This window comes from Bacidia gigantensis, assembly GCF_019456465.1.
Source record: "Bacidia gigantensis strain McMullin 20006 chromosome Unknown contig_244, whole genome shotgun sequence".
Taxonomy (NCBI): domain Eukaryota; kingdom Fungi; phylum Ascomycota; class Lecanoromycetes; order Lecanorales; family Ramalinaceae; genus Bacidia; species Bacidia gigantensis.
The window spans coordinates 1,247,147-1,266,448 of NW_025408600.1; the positions used below are offsets into that span (position 1 = coordinate 1,247,147).

General features: G+C 50.6%; 8 protein-coding genes across 8 annotated transcripts; 4 read left to right on the forward strand and 4 right to left on the reverse strand.

Moving 5' to 3' along the window:
• Nucleotides 1–196: 196 nt before the first annotated feature.
• KY384_005044 (uncharacterized protein) lies at nt 197–1,415 on the reverse strand (the record flags this gene model as incomplete). Its single annotated transcript, XM_044813546.1, has 3 exons — nt 197–420; nt 481–1,127; nt 1,237–1,415. The coding sequence occupies 3 exons, from the start codon at nt 1,413–1,415 to the stop codon at nt 197–199; spliced, it is 1,050 nt and encodes a 349-aa protein (XP_044669824.1).
• A 1,027-nt stretch (nt 1,416–2,442) lies between these two features.
• Nucleotides 2,443–3,335, forward strand: KY384_005045 (uncharacterized protein; the record flags this gene model as incomplete). The annotated part of the gene is made up of 2 exons (XM_044813547.1): nt 2,443–3,065; nt 3,224–3,335. 2 exons carry the CDS (start codon nt 2,443–2,445, stop codon nt 3,333–3,335), a joined length of 735 nt encoding a protein of 244 aa, XP_044669825.1.
• A 977-nt stretch (nt 3,336–4,312) lies between these two features.
• KY384_005046 (uncharacterized protein) lies at nt 4,313–6,888 on the forward strand (the record flags this gene model as incomplete). The annotated part of the gene is made up of 5 exons (XM_044813548.1): nt 4,313–5,192; nt 5,237–5,434; nt 5,774–5,991; nt 6,056–6,430; nt 6,631–6,888. 5 exons carry the CDS (start codon nt 4,313–4,315, stop codon nt 6,886–6,888), a joined length of 1,929 nt encoding a protein of 642 aa, XP_044669826.1.
• Nucleotides 6,889–7,476: 588 nt separating this feature from the next.
• On the forward strand, nt 7,477–8,535 carry KY384_005047 (uncharacterized protein; the record flags this gene model as incomplete). The annotated part of the gene is made up of 2 exons (XM_044813549.1): nt 7,477–7,923; nt 7,960–8,535. The coding sequence occupies 2 exons, from the start codon at nt 7,477–7,479 to the stop codon at nt 8,533–8,535; spliced, it is 1,023 nt and encodes a 340-aa protein (XP_044669827.1).
• A 2,302-nt stretch (nt 8,536–10,837) lies between these two features.
• KY384_005048 (uncharacterized protein) lies at nt 10,838–11,258 on the forward strand (the record flags this gene model as incomplete). The annotated part of the gene is made up of 2 exons (XM_044813550.1): nt 10,838–11,133; nt 11,231–11,258. The coding sequence occupies 2 exons, from the start codon at nt 10,838–10,840 to the stop codon at nt 11,256–11,258; spliced, it is 324 nt and encodes a 107-aa protein (XP_044669828.1).
• Nucleotides 11,259–12,155: 897 nt separating this feature from the next.
• Nucleotides 12,156–14,095, reverse strand: KY384_005049 (uncharacterized protein; the record flags this gene model as incomplete). Its single annotated transcript, XM_044813551.1, has 4 exons — nt 12,156–12,605; nt 12,656–13,194; nt 13,295–13,750; nt 13,804–14,095. 4 exons carry the CDS (start codon nt 14,093–14,095, stop codon nt 12,156–12,158), a joined length of 1,737 nt encoding a protein of 578 aa, XP_044669829.1.
• A 241-nt stretch (nt 14,096–14,336) lies between these two features.
• Nucleotides 14,337–16,012, reverse strand: KY384_005050 (uncharacterized protein; the record flags this gene model as incomplete). The annotated part of the gene is made up of 2 exons (XM_044813552.1): nt 14,337–14,438; nt 14,492–16,012. The coding sequence occupies 2 exons, from the start codon at nt 16,010–16,012 to the stop codon at nt 14,337–14,339; spliced, it is 1,623 nt and encodes a 540-aa protein (XP_044669830.1).
• Nucleotides 16,013–16,552: 540 nt separating this feature from the next.
• KY384_005051 (uncharacterized protein) lies at nt 16,553–17,203 on the reverse strand (the record flags this gene model as incomplete). The annotated part of the gene is made up of 1 exon (XM_044813553.1): nt 16,553–17,203. The coding sequence occupies one exon, from the start codon at nt 17,201–17,203 to the stop codon at nt 16,553–16,555; it is 651 nt and encodes a 216-aa protein (XP_044669831.1).
• Between the last annotated feature and the right edge of the window lie 2,099 nt (nt 17,204–19,302).

Genomic DNA, 19,302 nt, shown 5'->3' on the forward strand with positions numbered 1-19,302 from the left:
AGGGCAGGGGGAAGGGGCTTGTATGCTAGCTAGCTACCTGACAGCATGAACGACGAGTGTTTCCAACCAGGTCTTGATCATTTCGTGGTAGCGTCGCTGATGATGCGCGAACATCGTTGGGTCAATCCAAGGGATATCGCCTGCACCTTGTCTGTCTGTCCTTCCTTCCTCCCCCCTCCGTCAAAGGCCCATGCCTTCACATCGTCAACACAGCCCTAAATCTCACCTTCCCGCTTGCCATGGCGTCGAAGGCTTCATTCGCTTTCTCCAACGGGAACGACTCGACCAGACATTTGATGCCGTTTTTACTTGCGAATTCGATAGCCTCCTCCGAGTCCTTGGCGTGCCCGGACGGCCAGCCTGCGATCGTTTGCCCTTGGACTACGAGGGGCATGGTGTTGATTGTTGCTTCGCCGGATGCTGTAGAGGCGTCAGCTTTTACCCCACCGCAAGAGCTGGAGAACCCTTAGGCGCACTCACGACTAAGAATCAACAACTTCCCCATTCTCTCCAACCCGCCCTGCAACTGCCCCAGCACCTCCGGATTCGGCGCCGTGCTGACGATCATCGCCGCGCCACCCATCTCCTGCAACGCCTCCGCGTGCCCCACTTTGCTGCCGTCCACATACTCGCTCGCGCCCAGCTCCCGCGCGAAAGCTTCCTTGCCGCCTCCGCTGGATAGCACAACGACTTTATATCCCATTTTCGCCGCATACTGGACTGCTAGATGTCCGAGCCCGCCGAGCCCTTGGACTGCGACAAGCGCACCAGCGGGGATGGACATGTGCCGCATGCTGTTGAAGACGGTGACGCCTGCGCAAAGGAAGGGGGCGTAGTCGACGGGGGAGAGGGTGGCGGGGACGCGGACGACGGCTTCAGTGCGCAGGAGCACGTATTGGGCGTATCCGCCGTCGAGGCTGACGCCGTTGATCGATTGTGTGAGGCAGACTTGGTTGGTGCCGCGAGTGCAGTATTTGCATGTTCCTGAACGGGGAGGGAGGTGAGTGGGGTTCAAGAAGGGGAGATATGGGGTACGACGGGTTTTGGTTAGAAGGTAGGTGGACGGGCTTACCGCAGTGGCCACCGTGCCAGGGCCCGCCGACTCTATCGCCGACTTTCCATTTCGACTCGCTAGGTCCGATAGAGGCGACGTCACCGATCAGTTCGTGGCCTGGGATTCGGGGCCTGAGGAATTGTTAGACCGAGAAGGGTTGATTGAGGGCGTGTTTGGTTTACAGAGAGTTGATGGCTCCTTGCTGTACCATCATGTCGGAGTGACAGACGCCACATGCGAGGACCTTGACTAGGACTTGGCCCTCTTTTGGCTGGGGCGTTTCGACATCCTCGATGACGAGGGGTTTGCCTGCTTCTTTGAAGACGGCGGCTTTGTGGGTTTTGGGGACCTCTGGTGCCATTGTAAAGAAAATTGATTAATTTAAGAAGACTAGTAATAGTTGTGATATGAATAATCGAAGCGTTTCCGGGTTGATGAGGCTTTCGTTCCAGCGAGAAAGTTGACCTTATATAGGCTGGAGTCGGACCTAGGTTGTTGACATCGCCGCATATCTCCCGCTATTTCCATCAGTCCAGGTATGACGTTGTGCCCCGCCATGATTGACAAAGGGAAGGCACGGGCTTTGCGCTGTATAGACGGTGTTGAGAGCTAATCTCACCAAGTTCTCATTGCTTTACTGCTTTGGGAAAACGCGATGGCTTCAAAGCGTATTCCCCATTCAGCCTTGGTGGGGGGTTTGCAGTAAGCTTTCAGCGGATCGACAGGTTCTGGACCCTGCGCAGAAGCCGCTGATGTGTGCACAATGATAGCAAGACGACTTCTGCAGGAACTAGCATATGCAGATGGATCGCGTTGTCCTAACATGGTTGCTGCTTTTTGACAGATACCGTTCTTGCATGCCTAGCTTCCACGTCGACCATCCATGTGCCACGAGTACAGGCGCTGTAGGTGGGTCGAGTTGTATCCGGTGGGTTTTCGGGAATATCTGCTGCAGCAACCTTGGCATTGCAATGTTCAAGTCTCCTTTGAGTATTTTCCAGAAAGAAGCCGTTGCAGGTCCCTCATTCTCCAACTGGCGAGACTTCAGTGCGTCGACAACCTATGGACGTTCTAGACCGTTTTCGTATTCTCTTTCGGTCCGAGATTCCCCCGGCTCCAGACAACAATAATGACGACACTGACCGGTGATGAGGTAGCTGCAGCTGAGAGCTCATGATGTACTTAATAGCGCGAATAACCTCCGTTAGGTAGTACTCAATACTCTTTGCCCACACTAGCCCTCAACATGGGTATCTCACACTCCACCGCAAAATGGCTGGTACGTTCGTCTCCATCGTTCTTTGGATGCAAGCTCACATCTGCAGGCCCCGACTTCTTTCCTCTACGACTTCGCTTTGCAGCAGTATGGCATGTTCTCGACCCCGAATATGAAAGATATCAATGATCAGAACATCTCTTTCTGGTCTCCTCAGCCCTTCTTCATCGCCGGCTTTTTCGCCCCTCAACAGCTATTTCAGCTTGCATGGATGTACCGTCTGTACAAACTTGACTCAAACAAGCCAGTCGATAGAAGAGAGTTGGATGAGATGGCCAATTATGTTCCATATTACGCCCTGGGAAATATCTGCATCGGGACTTGGATGTTCTTCTGGAACGCAGAGCAGCTGAAGCTGTCCAATATATTTGTGGTGGTGAACAGCCTGTCACAGCTATACTATGTGTTTGGCAAGCTCGAACCCATGAGGACCAATTCTTGGACTTCCATTCTCACACATGTTGTGGCCAAGAGCTTTGCCGGAATCGGGGTGTTGGATCTGGTTCACAACGGGAGTGTTGCATACTTCAAGGACGTCCCGGCGACGTTGCCAGTCAAGGTCGTTACAGCTGTTGGGTTTGGACTGGCCAGCGCAGCGAGCGATTGGATTTTCGGGGGGTGTATGGTCTATGATCTTGTTGCTCTTGCAGCCGGTCAGAGCGGAAGCTGGAGGCAGCTCTTGGGGGCGTATGCAGTGGGCTCAGCGGCCATTGTTGCTGGGAAGAACCTGGCTAGGTAGGTGAGAACTATCTTAATCCATCATTGTACCAGCGCTGAACTGTGGCCTTCAGGCCTCCTTACTCGGGCGACGGTGGTAATTACAAACAGACTGCGACGGAAATACAAGACCGTGCGTAAAGTTACGCAACAGAAGATGAGACTTTATGTAACAGGGCTGGAGAAGACTCATGGCGAAATGTACTGTGCTTGTGGGATAATGAATACAAAGACAATTTCAAGCTACAACGAAAGGCAATAGCTCTTCCGGCTAGCTGCTTTTTGTAGAGCCTCACTAGGTGCACACCTATGTCGCTTTAACCAAATCTCTTATCAGCTGGCTTTCTTATCGACCTGATGTAGTCATCCATCCCCGAGCATCGCCGAGTCCTTCTGACCTTCTTTGGTCGATAGGCTTCATTATGGCGAAGTCATAGGCGCTCTCTGTGCTGGCATGTCAGCCTATCCTCTCATTTCTCCGGAAACCGATCTGCGCATGCAAGATGTCTTTGCAGATGAGCTTTGGAAGGAGCGGTCCGCTACCTTCGAATGACCGCTTTCATCTTTGTTTATGGTCATGACTGCATCACCATATTGATCTTTTGACATTCTACTGTGACTCGTATCATTTCAGATCACATCTGACATTGTACCATTCTTTGGTCGAGTTGACACCGTGACATTCACTACTTCATGATATACTTTCGACTCCTCTCGATTTAGTTCAAAGCTTGAGGCGATCCTCGGCCTCTGCTTGAGCCTTAAGTCGCTAATGAGATGATCTAGGCTACGAAGCTTGAATGTGCCAAATTCGTTCCCTCCAACACGCAGGTGGGCTTGCAGACTCCAATTGCAGGAGAACCTCTGCCGCCACCATGTTTTCGTCGGACCTCTCGATGTTCCAATCCCACCTACCAGACCACTGTTCTCCTGCCAGCCCATACCTCCAGAGGGTATCATCAGCCTTCAATACATGTGTGCCGACTCCACTCGCGTTTCTCTCTACATCCCTTGGCATTTTCAGCATTATAGCATGGCTTTTTGCTCAACTACCACAAATATATGAGAACTACAAGCTACAAACCGCCTCAGGATTGTCAATATACTTCCTAGCGGTGTGGCTTTTGGGTGACGTGTCGAATTGGTCGGGGGCAGTATTGACAGGACAAGCTTCATGGCAGGTCGGCTTAGCTACCTATTATGTCATCGTGGACATATGCCTTTTCAGCCAATTCTGCTGGTACACCCATATCAAACCTTGGAGAATGAGGGGGGTAATTATACTTAATCCAGACGATGGCGACAGTCATTCTCATTCCAATGGGATTTTGAACAATGGCGAGGCTGTTAATTCTGAGGTGGCTGAGGACGCGGAATACCTCACTTCGAACGGGAGGCAGGCTGAACCTGAAGAGCTTCGAAGAAAAACAGATATACTGGCAAAGACTCAGAATTTCAGTCGTTCGAACTACGGGAACTTGGAAGACAAAGACGCAATTGTGGCCTCATCATCTGCCAGCTCCAGCGCTACAGGGAGCAGTCGTGGCCCAAAACACTCAAAGAGCTATCTCCTAACTCTCGCAAATGCCAAAAATGCCACTGGTCTACCAGCTTCTCCGGCGGCAAACGTGGACCTCCCAATTAGTACTTTCGTTATCTCCTCCAAAGCTCAAGTGGTCGGCCAAGTTTTATCCTGGGCGTCTACAGCGCTGTACCTTGGTTCTCGCCTCCCTCAAATCCTCAAGAACAGCAACCGTCGCTCTACAGCCGGTGTCAGCCTGTACATGTTTGTGGCCACATTTTGTGGCAACTTTTTCTACAGCGCAGCTATTATCGCAAACCCATTAGCCTGGGACTCATACGGACCGTATGGATGTCATGGCTGGGCAGGACCTGAGGGAAGTGATCAAAGCACTTGGGTGAAGCTGACTCTTCCCTTCTGGCTTGGGGCAGCTGGTGTCCTAGTCCTTGATGCCTATGTGATCTTCCAGTTCATAGCGTATCGGGAGAAGACCGAGAAGGTCGAAATGCTCGTTGAGGATTCAAGAGGAAGAACTACATGGAAAGCTGTCTCTGGCTGGATGAGAGGATGGGTGCCGTCGCCAGGCCGACGGCCAACGAATGATGGGGATGAAGACGAGTGGCGTCCTCTTCTTGGGGCAGAATAGCCTCAGACCAATGGCTACAAGACAACATGAGAGAACCAAACGATCAAGTTGATATGTCGCATTTCGCGGCGCCTAATCAACAGACACCAACATCTGAGGTTTTGGAGCTGCCAGTCAGTAGACCTTCAAACCGAATGTCTCAGATCCCTACACGCCAGCGCCCAGCTGCAAATTTTCTCGCGACAGAACAGCGCCCGACAGTCTTAGAAGTCTTGTTGGGTATGATATGACGATTGGTACTCACCTAGTTCTCAGAGCTAGCTACGTACCATTAAAGAATTTCTCCGGTCTGTCGTACACCGTTGTATATGGAAGACATCCTTGTTACCGTGTTTCTTTTTCGAGATTTAGACTCAGTCGCGAAAGATCAAGAAGCGCGTGCTAGCAACTAACATGCCTTGAACTGAATCATACGCGCGAGTCGTCTCGTATCGTTCTCTCATTCATATAAGAAGGAACCTTCATTCCCATTTAGGCATTCTAGAGATTCCTGTGAGAGATGTTACGACGCATCACGATCGCTTGCTCATAAAGACTGCTTTACTTGTATGATGATAGGGCGATATGTCCTCGGCGTTGCAGCCTTTCTGCAAACATCTCTTTTTCTACTTGCCGTCAGCGCATCACCTCTCAATACTCTTCCAAGCCTTCGATCTCTCGGTGGAAGGTCTCTGAGCATCCTCAACAATATCAATGACACCGAGCTTACAGCCAATGTCGCTTGCGGCACTGTACCCCCTGGTTCTACTCCTATTGATTCAAGTATTGGCGTGAGGGTCCGTTGTGCATCTGTGTCTGTGTTTGAGGACAAGTTTGACTGACACGAACCCTACTGCGCAGTTAGTCGGCTACTGGGCCCCGGAACAATCGACGCTCTGTTTAGATATCTACGATCTGCATCACGGCATGTACAAATTGGGGAGCTTTCTGTCTACCTCATTCAATGACCCAACTTATCATTACAAGAAGTACCTCGACCCTCTACATTCGCCACACTATGACTGCTGGCTCACGTTCTTCTTTTCGAACACCCAGGACATAAATACAGGCTTTGAGATTGATATATACGGCACCATCAATGATGTGTCGAGCCAGCGATATCATGTACATATTGACAGGAAAGGGCGGCCATTCATAGGCACTGATCAAATTGGAGCCAACAGCACCGATCTAACGCCGCCTCAAAATAATACCAACCAGGGTGTTGGGCTAATTGTAACTGGTTCTTGCGGACAAGGACCCGCTGGGTCCACTCCCTTGGAAGATGAAAGTCTCTTCAGAGTTCGTGACCCGATTGCACTCCCTCCCTACACCAACGAATCAACTAACAAATCTGCGACATACAGATGAAAGGATACTGGCATCCCCCAAGCACAACCATCTGCGTGGACGCCTTCAATGATGACTATACTCAGATCCTCCACAGTACAATCAGCACTTTCACCTACGGCCAGGAGTTCGTTAATAATGTACATCTGCCGGGCTACGTGTTTCAGCTGAGGATGTGGTTCGCACAGGCTGCGGATGTGGGGAGTGTTTTTCGGGTTAGGGTCTCTTGGAGTGTTCAAGGCGTCCCACGCTCCCTTGAGTGGGTAATTAAGAAGGATTCAGGGTTTGTTGCTAGCCTAGGTGGTACGAACTTGACGGCGTTGGGAGTGGAGACTCTGAAATGATGGCCTTGAATTAGATGGAAAGAGGCGTGGAGCAAGCTGCTTACTTTTGTCACTTGAATGGAAAGGCTAGTCCTGCAACTATGTAGGGCTCTGGACTCGCAGTATTCGACAGAGCTGGCGACTCATCGCACTTGCGCTTGGGTGGCCTTTCAACTGTGAAGCCCTGTAGTTGCCAATTCAAAGCAAAAAGAATCGAAAAGCTGGTGGCTTCATGGTGCGAACAGAAGATTGTCGCGCTCTCTATTCGGTAATTTTATATACTTGAATAACAATTGAATCGCCTGGAGTGCGTCTATCGCGCTCTTTTGGAAGAAGCTATGAATTTGCGGGCGGTAGTAGCTTGGAATTCTACACAATGAAAGGCTGACTGAGGACACCAGCTTTTGGCCTCAACAATGAGTGTCACATCAACAATGATTTTCATGTCAACAATGCGATTTTCCTACCTGATGATCTTGATGTGGGATATAAAACCATCGCTCCTTTTCCCATCTTATCATTCCAGAGACGAAGAAACATATCCACTCAGATTGTGGCAAATCAGTGCCCCTTTTCGCCAGCATGGGAAACACGACTTCTCAAACCAGGATGACGACCATTACCCACACTCCCACACCATCCAGCTTAGGGTTTCTCGATCTCCCTGCAGAGATCAGGGTGATGATCTACCGCAATGTTTTCGAATCCCTAGGCGATACCCCCGTGCGCCATGTCAGCCAAATGGCTAAAGACCTGATTGAGCCGAAGAGACATGTCATAGCAGCCAACGGCATTATGCGGACTTGCCGGACAGTGTATCAAGAGTCGGTTCTAGTATTCTACAGCACTGTTTGTATTCATCTGTCGCTGAATCCGTTAAGAGGTCTTCGGTTACTGACGAATATAAAAAACAAGCTGGCGATTATTCAGCATCTGAGCGTAGACTTCGAGTACAGTCAACTGATGCACCAACCAATCGAAATTGCGGATATCCATGGTAGAAGGTATGCCTTGGCCAAGCTAGCTCAACAGTTTGAGGGCAAGCTCTGCGAGTCGGTGCACTGGATAGCGGAGACATGTGTGAACTTGAAGACGTTCACGCTACACCTTATCTCTGACGCAATACCGCACCTGTCGTGGATGTATAGTAGCGAGTTCAGCTTCCTCAACCTAATGCTGAACGCTGGCTATGCGGATAATCCGGAACAATGGTCTCATGGCCGGGGGCAGTTCTGGCTTGAGCCAGAAACAAGTGGCGGGCCCCTGCCTCGTCACCACTCCACCTTCCTCGGACGAGCGCTCTGCAAGATCCAAGCCCGAGACATGATAACCCTCGTTGCCTTTGCACATCGCACATGTAACACCACCCCTTACACGGGAAATTGGGCGAACGTGCGCTCGGCCATCCCAGGCACTTTATGGGCGACGCGCGACTTCGACCGGTGGGCTCAGATCAACCTCTCGGCACGACAGCGGAGAGGACTCGATTATCTTGGAAAAGAAGGGGATGAAGACAACCTCAAGTCGTTTCCATCAGCTTGGCACTATCGTCCTCATGGCTCACAAGCTGAGACACTGCCTAGCTGGGAGCATCGGATCGACGCCCATCATGAGGCTACACGTCAGAAAGGTCGATGGATCAATGGATGCTACATCAAGGACGCATAAGAAGTTCACATTTGCTCGTTCACATTGAGTAGGCTAGATCATGCGTTTTGAGATAAGGGTAGTGAGCATTGTTAGGTAGAGTAATTGTCGGATTAGTCCCACCATCCCGATAGGCAATTTGAACACTGATTCGAGAGAGCTTTCACAATGCAACATTCTTATGTGCTCTTCTGAACGTCATTGTAATCCATTTAACAGTAAATGCACCTTTCGATGCCTTGGGGCCACGAAGTCCTCCGCTTAGGCAGGCTCCCGCTCGTTACGACATGCGAGAAACGACGTAATGTTTCTTGTAGCTACACCCCCGCACGCGTTCCTTTAGGCTGCTCATTCCTCCATCCTTCCATCAGGCTCCACTACGCAGCCCAAAGCTCCGTCCTCCAAGATCATGATTTATATTGCGGCTGCTCTTGATGTGAAATGGAAGAAAAAGGTTGAGCGGGCTTGGCGGCAGATGCCATTGTGCCAAGCCTTTGCAGGCCCCCTCCGAGCGCTACGGGTAATGCACCTGGAAGACTTGTACCCAGGTACACTATCCGGGGGCAATGGCCTCCCCTACCACAGAGCCAGCGAGACGCAGAGTTGAGGCTTGCATAGCGTTCCGCAGACTCTGAACAATTTCTGACCGACATCCACCACGAATGTGGAAAAAAATGCAACAAACGCGACATCTTTTGCACTTAGGAGGCCATTTCGATGCTTCCGAAGACGATCCCCACAGCGCGTGATCCCTGTGCTTGGCACACGTAAGCCGCCAGTATGATATTCCATCTACAATTCCATCCAGAATGCCATCCCGTCCGATCGATCCCATGCCATTCTCACATGCCATTCATGAATCCGGTCCTTGTCATCTTTTTTTCCGAGCCGTAATAAAAGAAGGAGTCTCTACTTCACATTCCTGAGGACGTACGTTCGGCTCGTGGTGGCTTTCCCCACGAGGGTCCCCCTCCATTCTTTGTCATAGCCTCCATCGAAGAACAAGCATCCAGTATCTCTCAGCTCAACGGGACCATACTCTCAGGCTTCCGATCAACATCTTCGAAAGTACTATGGGCCCAGGCCTTCGCCAACTAGTCCCCAAGCCAAGTACAGCATCATCAGAGCATAATGAATCCAAAGCGGACCGGAAAGGACAGATTCCATCAAGTCGCGGCAGAGGAAAAACAAAGATAAAGGCGATCATACCTACGGTGTCGTCTGAGCACGGTGATTCCTCCCTATCGCATCAAGCAGTCGTCTTTTGAAGCTCCTTGCTCTTGACAACTGACTCATTGTCGGTGCCACGTAGAGAGCATCAGCGCAGAGCTGAAATCAGAGAACCAACGATTGCTTACAAGGATACATGAGTTAGAGGAACGTCTAATGTAATCCACCCCGATTCCGACCCGTCGCTGGGTCTAACATGATTGATGTAGGCAATCAGAAGACCGTAACGCCAAAGCCGAGCACGTAAATTCTTTGACAAGGACCGGTGACACCATCAATTCCTTCAGCAACATCTATTTGCCAGACTCGATCCAGACAACCCAATATACCAACAATGTGTATCAAGGACACCAATTGCACAACTTTTCTCTCCCCCTCTATCTTGCCCAGCCCATTAGCACCCCGTCCGTCGAACCCTTAGGTCAAGCTTATAGCGCCTTCCTAAGCCACGCCAAATACGAGATCGTCAATGGGAAAACCCCCGATGATATTATCGGCCAGCCTGACGTCGATATCTCTGCCTCTCTCGGCTACACAGATCCGGAAGAGACGAGTCCGCTGTCGAAGTGGGCGTACGATATGTCCAAAGCTTTCAACATCAAAGACCAGCACACCCAGCTAGGGATCATGCACTGTTTCTTCAAGTTCATGCGGGTAATATCACCCATCCACATCCCTCGCGATGACCTCTCATTCTCTGACGATCCTGCATAGTGGCAAATTCACCCTACGCCTGAGACTTATGCAGACATCCCCGCCCTCTTGAGACCGACGTCGACCCAGCTCTTTGTGCCCCATCCGATATGGGTTGACTATCTTCTCTGGTAATACCCCCTTCCCCAACCCCTTCCCCCCCTTCATTCCGAGAATCGGTCTATCGGAACACGGCCACGCCAAATCCAGCCACTTTTAGGGAGGTCAACCCTGGATAACGCCCCGAAAGCTAAGGCTCTTAGCTTGTGCCTGCCGCTATCCTGCCCCTATATATTAAGGCGTGGCCGTATTCCGACCTTCGCTTTAACCCCCTTTTGCCCCCCCTACCCTCACTCACCACCCCCCTCCTCAAAAACACCACTAACATCCCAGGCCCCCCATGCGCGAGCTCCTAATCGCCAAACCCGAACTCTACATCGGCGCTCTCGACTGGCTGACCCCATGCGAAACCGTCCACGTCCGAGGCTCTTTCCGCCCAAGAGATATCTACGATATCGACCCCAAGCAGAACTACATCAACGTGAAGAAATCGTTTAAGGATTATGTGGCGAAAGCGAGTAATTGGCCGGTCGGTCAGGCGTTGATTGATATGCTGCCGGAATTGGCGGGTAACATGGTTGTTGAGGAGGGGGAGTTGCCGGGAGCGAAGGGGACGGAGAGGGATGGGAAGCCTGGGTGACTGGTATGGAGGAGGGGTAGGTTGAGGAAAGGGGAGCCCCATGACAAGACGAATATGCTTCTGCTCTTTTATTCTGGTTATGACATTCGAGAGATTTTTCTACGTTTATGTCATGTCGTAATTATGATACCAGCCTTCTCCCTGGGATGTTGGGAAATAATAGGGTAGCCACATCTACTTCTCCGTCTTCTTCTTCCCGCAGCCTTCCCACAGCATTTTGCTCTCCCTTCCCTGGGCTTTTGAACCCTCAGTCCTCTTTTCTCCCCACTTCTCCCCTCCGCATGGCTACTGTAAATCTCGCTTATGTATTCGTAGCTTGAAGCAGCCTGCTAGGAAGGGGGTGGGTGAGGGATAGGCAAGAGAGGGCGATGGGATGGCACGAACAAATGACGCTGGGGGAGGAGAGTGTGGGCATTTTGCAGGTAATTGCTATAGTGCATGTTCCACCTTCTATTTCGACTAGCATAGCATGTTCCTCACGCATACGTTGATCCCGTGTCGTCTTTATCACAGCGAAAGAACAAACGACATCAACCATCTCTCACAGCGTAAGTGCCCCCATACTCCCCATTAACCCATTCACCCCCTCCGACTCCTTCCACCCCAGCGCCACCTGATCCCCTTTCCAACCCACACCCGCCTTATCCCCTCCACCCAACCTCTCCACCTCCTTCAAGCACACAGCAGCCGCAATCCACCTAAAGCTGACCAGGTCCCCGACTTTCTGCCTGAACCCCCTTTCTCTCATACCGACCCACAGACAGGCAAGCGAGCGCTCCAACGCTTCCGTACTCCCGTCTTTGTCGTCGCCGTGCGTGATCCAGCTGGTGATGTACTGGACGTCGCGGTCGAATTTGTCTTTCATGGTGATGCAATTTTCGCGCTGTTGCTTCGACTGCGAACCGATTTTGCCCAGGATGCTGCCGCTGAAGACTTCGATTTCTGAGACGGGGTGGTGGGGGTGAGAGGCGAATTGGAGCATTGTGTCTGTGAGAAGGTCCTCGTAGCTGGTTAGGAGTCAGTTGATGTTGGCTGAGTGGATTTGGATACGGGGAAAGGAGGGGGGTCGAAGAGAAGAGGGGGCTGACTTCTCTTTGACCGTTTTAGCGAAATCTGTGTAATGCGTCCATTCGATCAAGGCTGCCTTCTTGGACACGTATTGCCAGACCCTTTCGATCAAAGAGTGATCCTGTTTTTCGACTCGTGATGACTGTTTTTGTATTTGGGCAAAGAACTTGTGCTCGTCGATGGCTCTGTAGAGTTTTCCTAGAACCTTATTGCTTGGGTAGTATCGAATTCGCGGGGGACCAAAGCTGTTGGCTTCATCCATCTCATCAGTCTCTATGGGGGTATCAATCGGATCCTCTGATGCTTCAAAACCCACGCACTTATCGATGACCACACGTGGACCCGGAGCTTGAAAGTCTGGTCGGGCCTTGGGATATTTTGGTAGCTCCATGCGTGAAACCTGGAATTAATGTCAAAAGGCTTGATTCAATGCGTACTCGGGGAATTTACCGGAATACCAGTCTTGGAAAAATCTACTGCAGAGGAATGGAGTCCAGCCAATTTGATACACGTAGGGTCCAATGTTCCCGTTGGCGCTTGATCCGCCAATATTTGATGAAGAGTTGCAATCATGCCAAGGGTGTCGTTCTCCATGAAAGTCACAAAGTGTTTGGTCATGTCTCCACGTTCAACTGGCCGGCCAATATTGATTGGCTCTGGGATTGGGTAGTCGGCGGGTGGAGATATTTGTTTTGGATAGAGGTCAGGGTCCCAAATGACGTTGTAAAGGTCGCCATCTAGATCACCACCACTCAGCTTGGAGGGAAGATCACGGTCGCCGTATGAACTGAATACGACAACGTTATGTAAGTAGTACAGAGGATTGTCTTCTGGGACCTTGATGGCTTCGACTACTTGAATGTCCCCTGGATGAAGAGCAGGACACCGGGTTATTACCACGTTGCCTGTCAAAACCTGTATGCCATGATCTAGATGTGCCGCGCAGTATATTTGGTTTTCTTTCAAGATACCAGTTTCGTCCATGATGCCTATTCAATCTGTCAGTAGAAGCCAAATAGATTGATGATTAGACAAGAGGGTAAGAAAAATAAGATCACATAGGCTCCGCGTTAAAAAAGCAAGACGCACCATACAAAGTCCACCCCTTTCCAACCAAAATTCGAGAACGGTATTTGATCTCGCGCACTTGAACCAAGACGGCCGTCTCAAGAGTGTCACGTAAAAAATGGTCCTCAATGAAGTCAAACCCCCAATAGAACAGCTTTTTGATCAGAAAGGAGAGCCTAGCTGCAGTCCCAATGCGGTTTCTATGGAAAAATGTTGAGGCATTAAGAGGTGATACTGTGGTCTGCCGGAGTTCTTCTACCGCCGCGGCTTGTAGTCGCAGGAATGGCTCATTTGGGACTTTCAGGTCCTCCAGGATTTTGATGACTTGGCGATTCAAATACATAGGCAGCGGTTTATTGGAAGCTCCGCAAATTTCGACATTTGTATCCGTTGATCCCTCAAACTTGATCATTGACCGTCGTAAGCAAAGCTTCTCGCCTTGAAGTCTCGAATCGAGTGAGATCACGCCCTTCGCTCCTATTTGGTATTATGAGTACCACTCAAGTGTTACAGTATAAGCGGTAGAGTACCTTGGAATCGAATTTGCAGTATCGTGGGTTTCAGTCCACGGGCGCCTCTATAGCCCTCCCAAACTTGAGCTAGTACATCTGGTGAACATGTACCACAGCCGTCACTGAAAGTTCTCCCGTTGCGCTCAACATCGGGGATGCGCATGATGGCATCGCCCGAGATGGTAATCGCACTCAAGGTTTGAGAGAACGCTTGTCCAATCCGCGCGGCACATTTAGCTGGTGATCTTATATGTCCGAAGTCTCCGAGCTCTTCGATGACTGCTCTGGCATGAAGTAGAGTTCGGTCCATGATGAAAGGAGCCATGAACCAACAGGCTTGCTCTGTTACCCGTGACTCAGTCAATGTAGCTTTTCATGGGACAAGAATCTTGCGATATAGTTCCTAAATGATCCACGAGGGTCAGTCAAACGGAGGGTGGCCACGCCAGGTTGAAATGGCCCTAGTTCCGGGGCCTACCACTTGGAGAGTGCATTCAAGATCTGCCCCTGTAAAGGGGTCTGCTTTGGGTGCAAATGCCCTGTATCTCCCGCTACATCCATTCGGCGTGGCCATGTTCCGGTTGACGAACCCTCGCCAGGTCATAAAAGGGAAGGGACTTACCGCGAAGTGATGAATGCGAGAATCCTAGAAACTAGTTATAGAGTCAGAGTGGCTCCTTTCGCAAAGTGATAAAGATATGCCCACCTCGTAATTGCGTCCTGCGATGGTAATAAAGCCATCAAGTATGCCTTGAAATCTCCTCTGATAGATATCTTCACTCGACGTATCCCGCTCGAAGCGTAAGTGCTCATAGTTCTCATCCACAAAAGATACTGATATGAAATTGTCAAGATGAGTGGAATACTTTCGTAATATGCGGTTCTTGGTCTCAGGTTCGGGTCCGTAAAGGAATATACCGGTCGGGGTTACTAAGGCTTTGTGAACCATCGCAATGTGGTCGTGCTCTTCTGCTAGCCTTAGTGAATACGGATCGTCCTCAAATACAGACTCGATGCTCTTTTGTAGAAGACTAGTTAAGGTATTGACTTTGAAATTTTCTTCCTCCGCGTCCGGTCCAGCAAATGGAATACTGCTTGCGAGGTGTCTCAGGGCACTTGCTACGATAGCCACGCTACGTTCGCGAAGGTGCGATCGAACACAAGGGAACAATTCGATGACTTTTGTTGGCTTGAGGTAGGTATTCTGAGCCAATTTCTGCAGCTGAAACTTGACCTCGAAAGGCATAGCCCCTCCGTACCTTACCTCTGCTAGGCCGCACTGCAAAGCAGCCATTTGCTCGGGTATCGGTATGTCGAGCTGGACGGGTATGTTCCAGATGACTATGTTGGGGATCCCCTCAAAGCCTTTCAACCCTTGCACTGCACGAGAGTCCGTCAGACTAGTGAGTGTCAGTCGGTAACAAAAACATGATGCTACTACTTCTCTGTGCTTATCATTGAGCGCTGAAAGCCGTGTTCGTTTGAATGATTGCATAGGTTTGAATGTTGGGCCAGCTTGGATTCCTAAAGCCTTTCGTAGACTGGCTTCAAGCGAAATATCGCCATCGAGATTTTCGAAAAGCCTTGGGGCCTGTATTAATGAGAGGGTGACGCAGTTGTCTCCGACGACAAATGACTCTATACTATCGTACCAAATTTGCAGCTGATAATGAGCTTGACCTGGTTGCATGGGCCAGAGTTTGATGAGAAGAGAGCGGCTGCCGAAAATGATTCGACCAGTGCGGTGGTCGGCGTAGTTATCGGAGAATACTAAGTTACCACCAGAATACCATAGCTGCCCAACCTGCATCCGGCTGATGTCAAAGGCTCGTGGTCTTAAGACTTCAGACCGGCTCTCGACCTTACCCGGGGTCAATGCTTTGCGACTTAATGCCGCGTGACGATCGCTTTCCTCCTTCCTGAGAGCGAAGACGATCCATTCATTAGGCGCGTTAGTGCTGACCATGCAATTGACTGGATTCTTTTGGATGAACAACTTGCGCCTGACGGCATTAAAGCCTTTTCTCCCAGGCTGTACTTGCCCGTGAAAATACAGGAATCGTTGACACTTGAGAGGGTCGAGCACGGTAAAAGTGGCACACCCTTTGGCCTTGAGCTTCTGACAGTGAAAATGGTCGATGCCATATGATTTCAGAATAGGTTTGAAGAACTTCTCGACCCTTGACTCGGTCATATGCTGATCGAGATTGCGGACTATGACCTCCATTTTCGACGACCTGTTGGGTGAGTCTCGAGAAACGCAGACACAATGATAGTATGTAGAGAACAAAACCAGAAGGAAGTGTCTGGTCAAATGTGATCACAGACTTATGAACGAAGTGTCAAGCGTTGCGACACCCTGAGAAAGGGTCTAGACGTGGGGTAGCTCAGCCTGCTTCATGCAGCTCAAGGGCATTCTGGGCTGAGCAGACACGACACATCCATTACCTCCATGTTGGCATTACGCGTAGCCACAGGCAAAGGCAGAGGTATGTGGAAGACTTGCACACTACGAGTCAACACGGTTGATGAAAACGGCTTTAGAAACTCACAAAGTGTTGACAGATTCCAATACGCTAAGGCCGGAATTGGTTTAGACTGAGACTCGAGTCGATATCAAAACGAGAGACAGAGAGCTTAGGCTCACACCAAAAAGGAGTCAATGATCATTCTGCTATCTAAACACATCCAAAGGACCAGTATCGCAACTCTGTACAGCCCTGAAACAAGCCAACTCATAACTCATCAAAGACCTCAGTCACTCCGCCTACCACTTCCCACCCCAGCTGCTTCCCCCATGACTGCTCCCGTGACTGCTCCCATGATGACTTCCCCCACCACTATGATGTCCCTTGAACTTGTCCTCCAATTTGCTCCCTGCGACCGCCCCAGCGATCGTCCCAAGGAACCCATGATTTCCATATTTCTTCCCGCCATAATGTCCTGCCAGCCCTCCTCCTATCGCACCAAGCAAGCCCCTATCTCCTTCAGGGTTGTTGGGATCATGTGGTGGTGCGTTCGGGTCGACAGGATACTGCGCACCTCCAGGCTGCTGCGTATTCTGCGCATTCGGGTCGTTGGGGTAGGAGGGTTGTTGGCCGTACCCCTGCTGGTGGGGGGAAGGGTAGCCGTAGCCTTGGTGCTGGCCGTAGTATTGGGAGTGGCCTTGGGGGTTTGAGGCGTCGTAGGTGCCGAATTGGTTGCCTTGCGTGCCGTGCTGGAAGCCGCCGTGTTGAGGGGGGCCGTAGGAGTCCTGACGGCGCGGTGGGCCGTAGCCTTCTGGTGCGCCGTAGCCTTGCTGTTGTTGAGGCTGCTGGCCGTGCTGTGGTTGTTGATTGTAGCTGCCTTGTTGGTTGTATTGAGGCTGCTGAGATTGCCCGCCGTAGTTTGGGGGTGCGGAGTTGTAAGGGTCTGACATGGTGGACGTGGCTTTGTGATAGATAGGGATGGAGTGGAAAGAAATGGTTCGAGTGATAATAAGAATTAGAACGTAGTCTTTGATGTGACGAGCTGAGTGTGTGATGAAATGAGGATTATGGTCGAGATCTTACATATTTATGAAGAACCCCTCGGTCAGCATTGCCCCGCGTGGCTGAGATACCGGGTGGCAGTGGTGGCTGACGAATCTGCTTAGCGTGTACGGTCAGACAGAAAAAGACAGCGTTTTTGGGGACGATCTCAGCCGGGGAAAGTGACCGACATACGGAAAGGGAATCGCCGAAGATCGGAACTACTATTCTTAGCAGCACCAGCTCTAGATCTTTGCGCGAACCAATTCCTCCAGGTCTGTGGGCTGACGATAGGCCTCTAGCATCACTACCATGTGCTGTCGACGTTGCAGTGCTAGTCATCATCACAGCGACCTAAGGCCAGAGTCTGTAGGACCAATCAAGACGCGTGAGGATTAGTGGCCACGATGCCGTCAACCTCCAGCGGCAACGCTCACGCCTCAGTTTCGCGATGGTTTCACATCCCAACGTCTCCCTCCTCGTTCCTGGCGGAAAGATGCTCATTTGAAAAACGTTCTTACACATGATGCGCTGAGCGTGTTTATCTCTGGAAGAGCTTGTCGCGATATATGAATAATTCTTAATACACCCGTGGTGGTTCAAATCTTCATCCTTCGTCTCTTCTCTTCACTTTGCGACTTCGCCCGGACATTTTTGGGCTTGACGACGGGCAAAATACAAAGATACTACTTCACGTGATTTCAGCAAACAATGGAAATGAGTTAATGATAATACCTCCCCTCTGTCATCATCTTTGCTCGACACAGCACAATGAACAAACAATAATACCTACCGCCGCGAATGTTCATTACACAGATCCTATTACAACCTGAGTGCAACTGTCACCATCAGGTCGTACAAGGGTTCACAGGAAAAGATTGAGCATCTAATCAGAGCGCGAACCTGTGCAGCGCAAAGAATGCGCCCCTCCCTCCTCCATCCCCTCCTCTTCCTCGCCAGAACTTCCGCTGTCAGCCTTTACGACTTCCAGCCCATCAATGGCTTTTCCCTCGATTGTACGAAAGCTTACCTCGCACCTCTGCAAGACTGCTCAGACAGTGATTTCGGGGACGGACACAGCTGTTCATCAAAATGTATAAATTACTTGGAGGGGGTGACAAAAATACTGAATGATGAGTGCAAGGGGACCAGCGCGTTACCTAATACATTGATGGGACTGTTCTTCATAGATCAAGGCACAAAGACGCTGTGTCCAAATGTACTGGGAGCTTCGAGTACAGGAGGACAGCCCGGAACTTCCCAATCAGGCTCTTCGCAGTCAGACAATTCGCAGTCGAGTAATTCCCAATCCGACGACTCCTCCAACAGCCCACAATCAGCCTACTCCCAACCCCAACAACAAACTCCCCCAAATCCACCACAGTCGAGAAGAAAACAACCACCACAGTGGTCTATTCCACCCCCACCAAATCCACCACTACAACCCAAGAAGACTCAGACACGTCCACCTCTACCCTCCAAAAGCCAACCACCTCCACAACAGCAACAAGCAAGAAACCCACCTTGGCCCCATCATCCTCCAGCGCAACTACAACAATAACAGAAACGACAGCGGAAACGACACCCACGTCTTCTCAAGGGAAGTCAAAGACCAAAACATCGACCTCTTCCTCGTCGAACTCATCATTACCGCCCTCGGCATCTTCAACAAGCTCGAATGGAGGTGGGGGCACGATACTGGATATTGGCTCCTCCGCCCCACCGAATGCGAGAACACCGTCTTACATACTGGTCGCAGCGCTCCTTTTGGGAATGTTGATTAAGCTGAGGTGACATTAGGGAAAAGGGGGAGATGGTAGAACAGGCGGGATGATACCTTGCGTGGGAAGAAGCGGGCTGGACGATTGCCCGCGCTCTCTCTGGGGAAGGTGATGCTTATCTTATGTATCATATGTATGCGTGCTTGAGCGAGCGAATGCATGATCTTGAGGGTGTACGGGTGGTGTATTCATGAAAGGAAGGAAGCAAATGTCCAATAAATGAATGG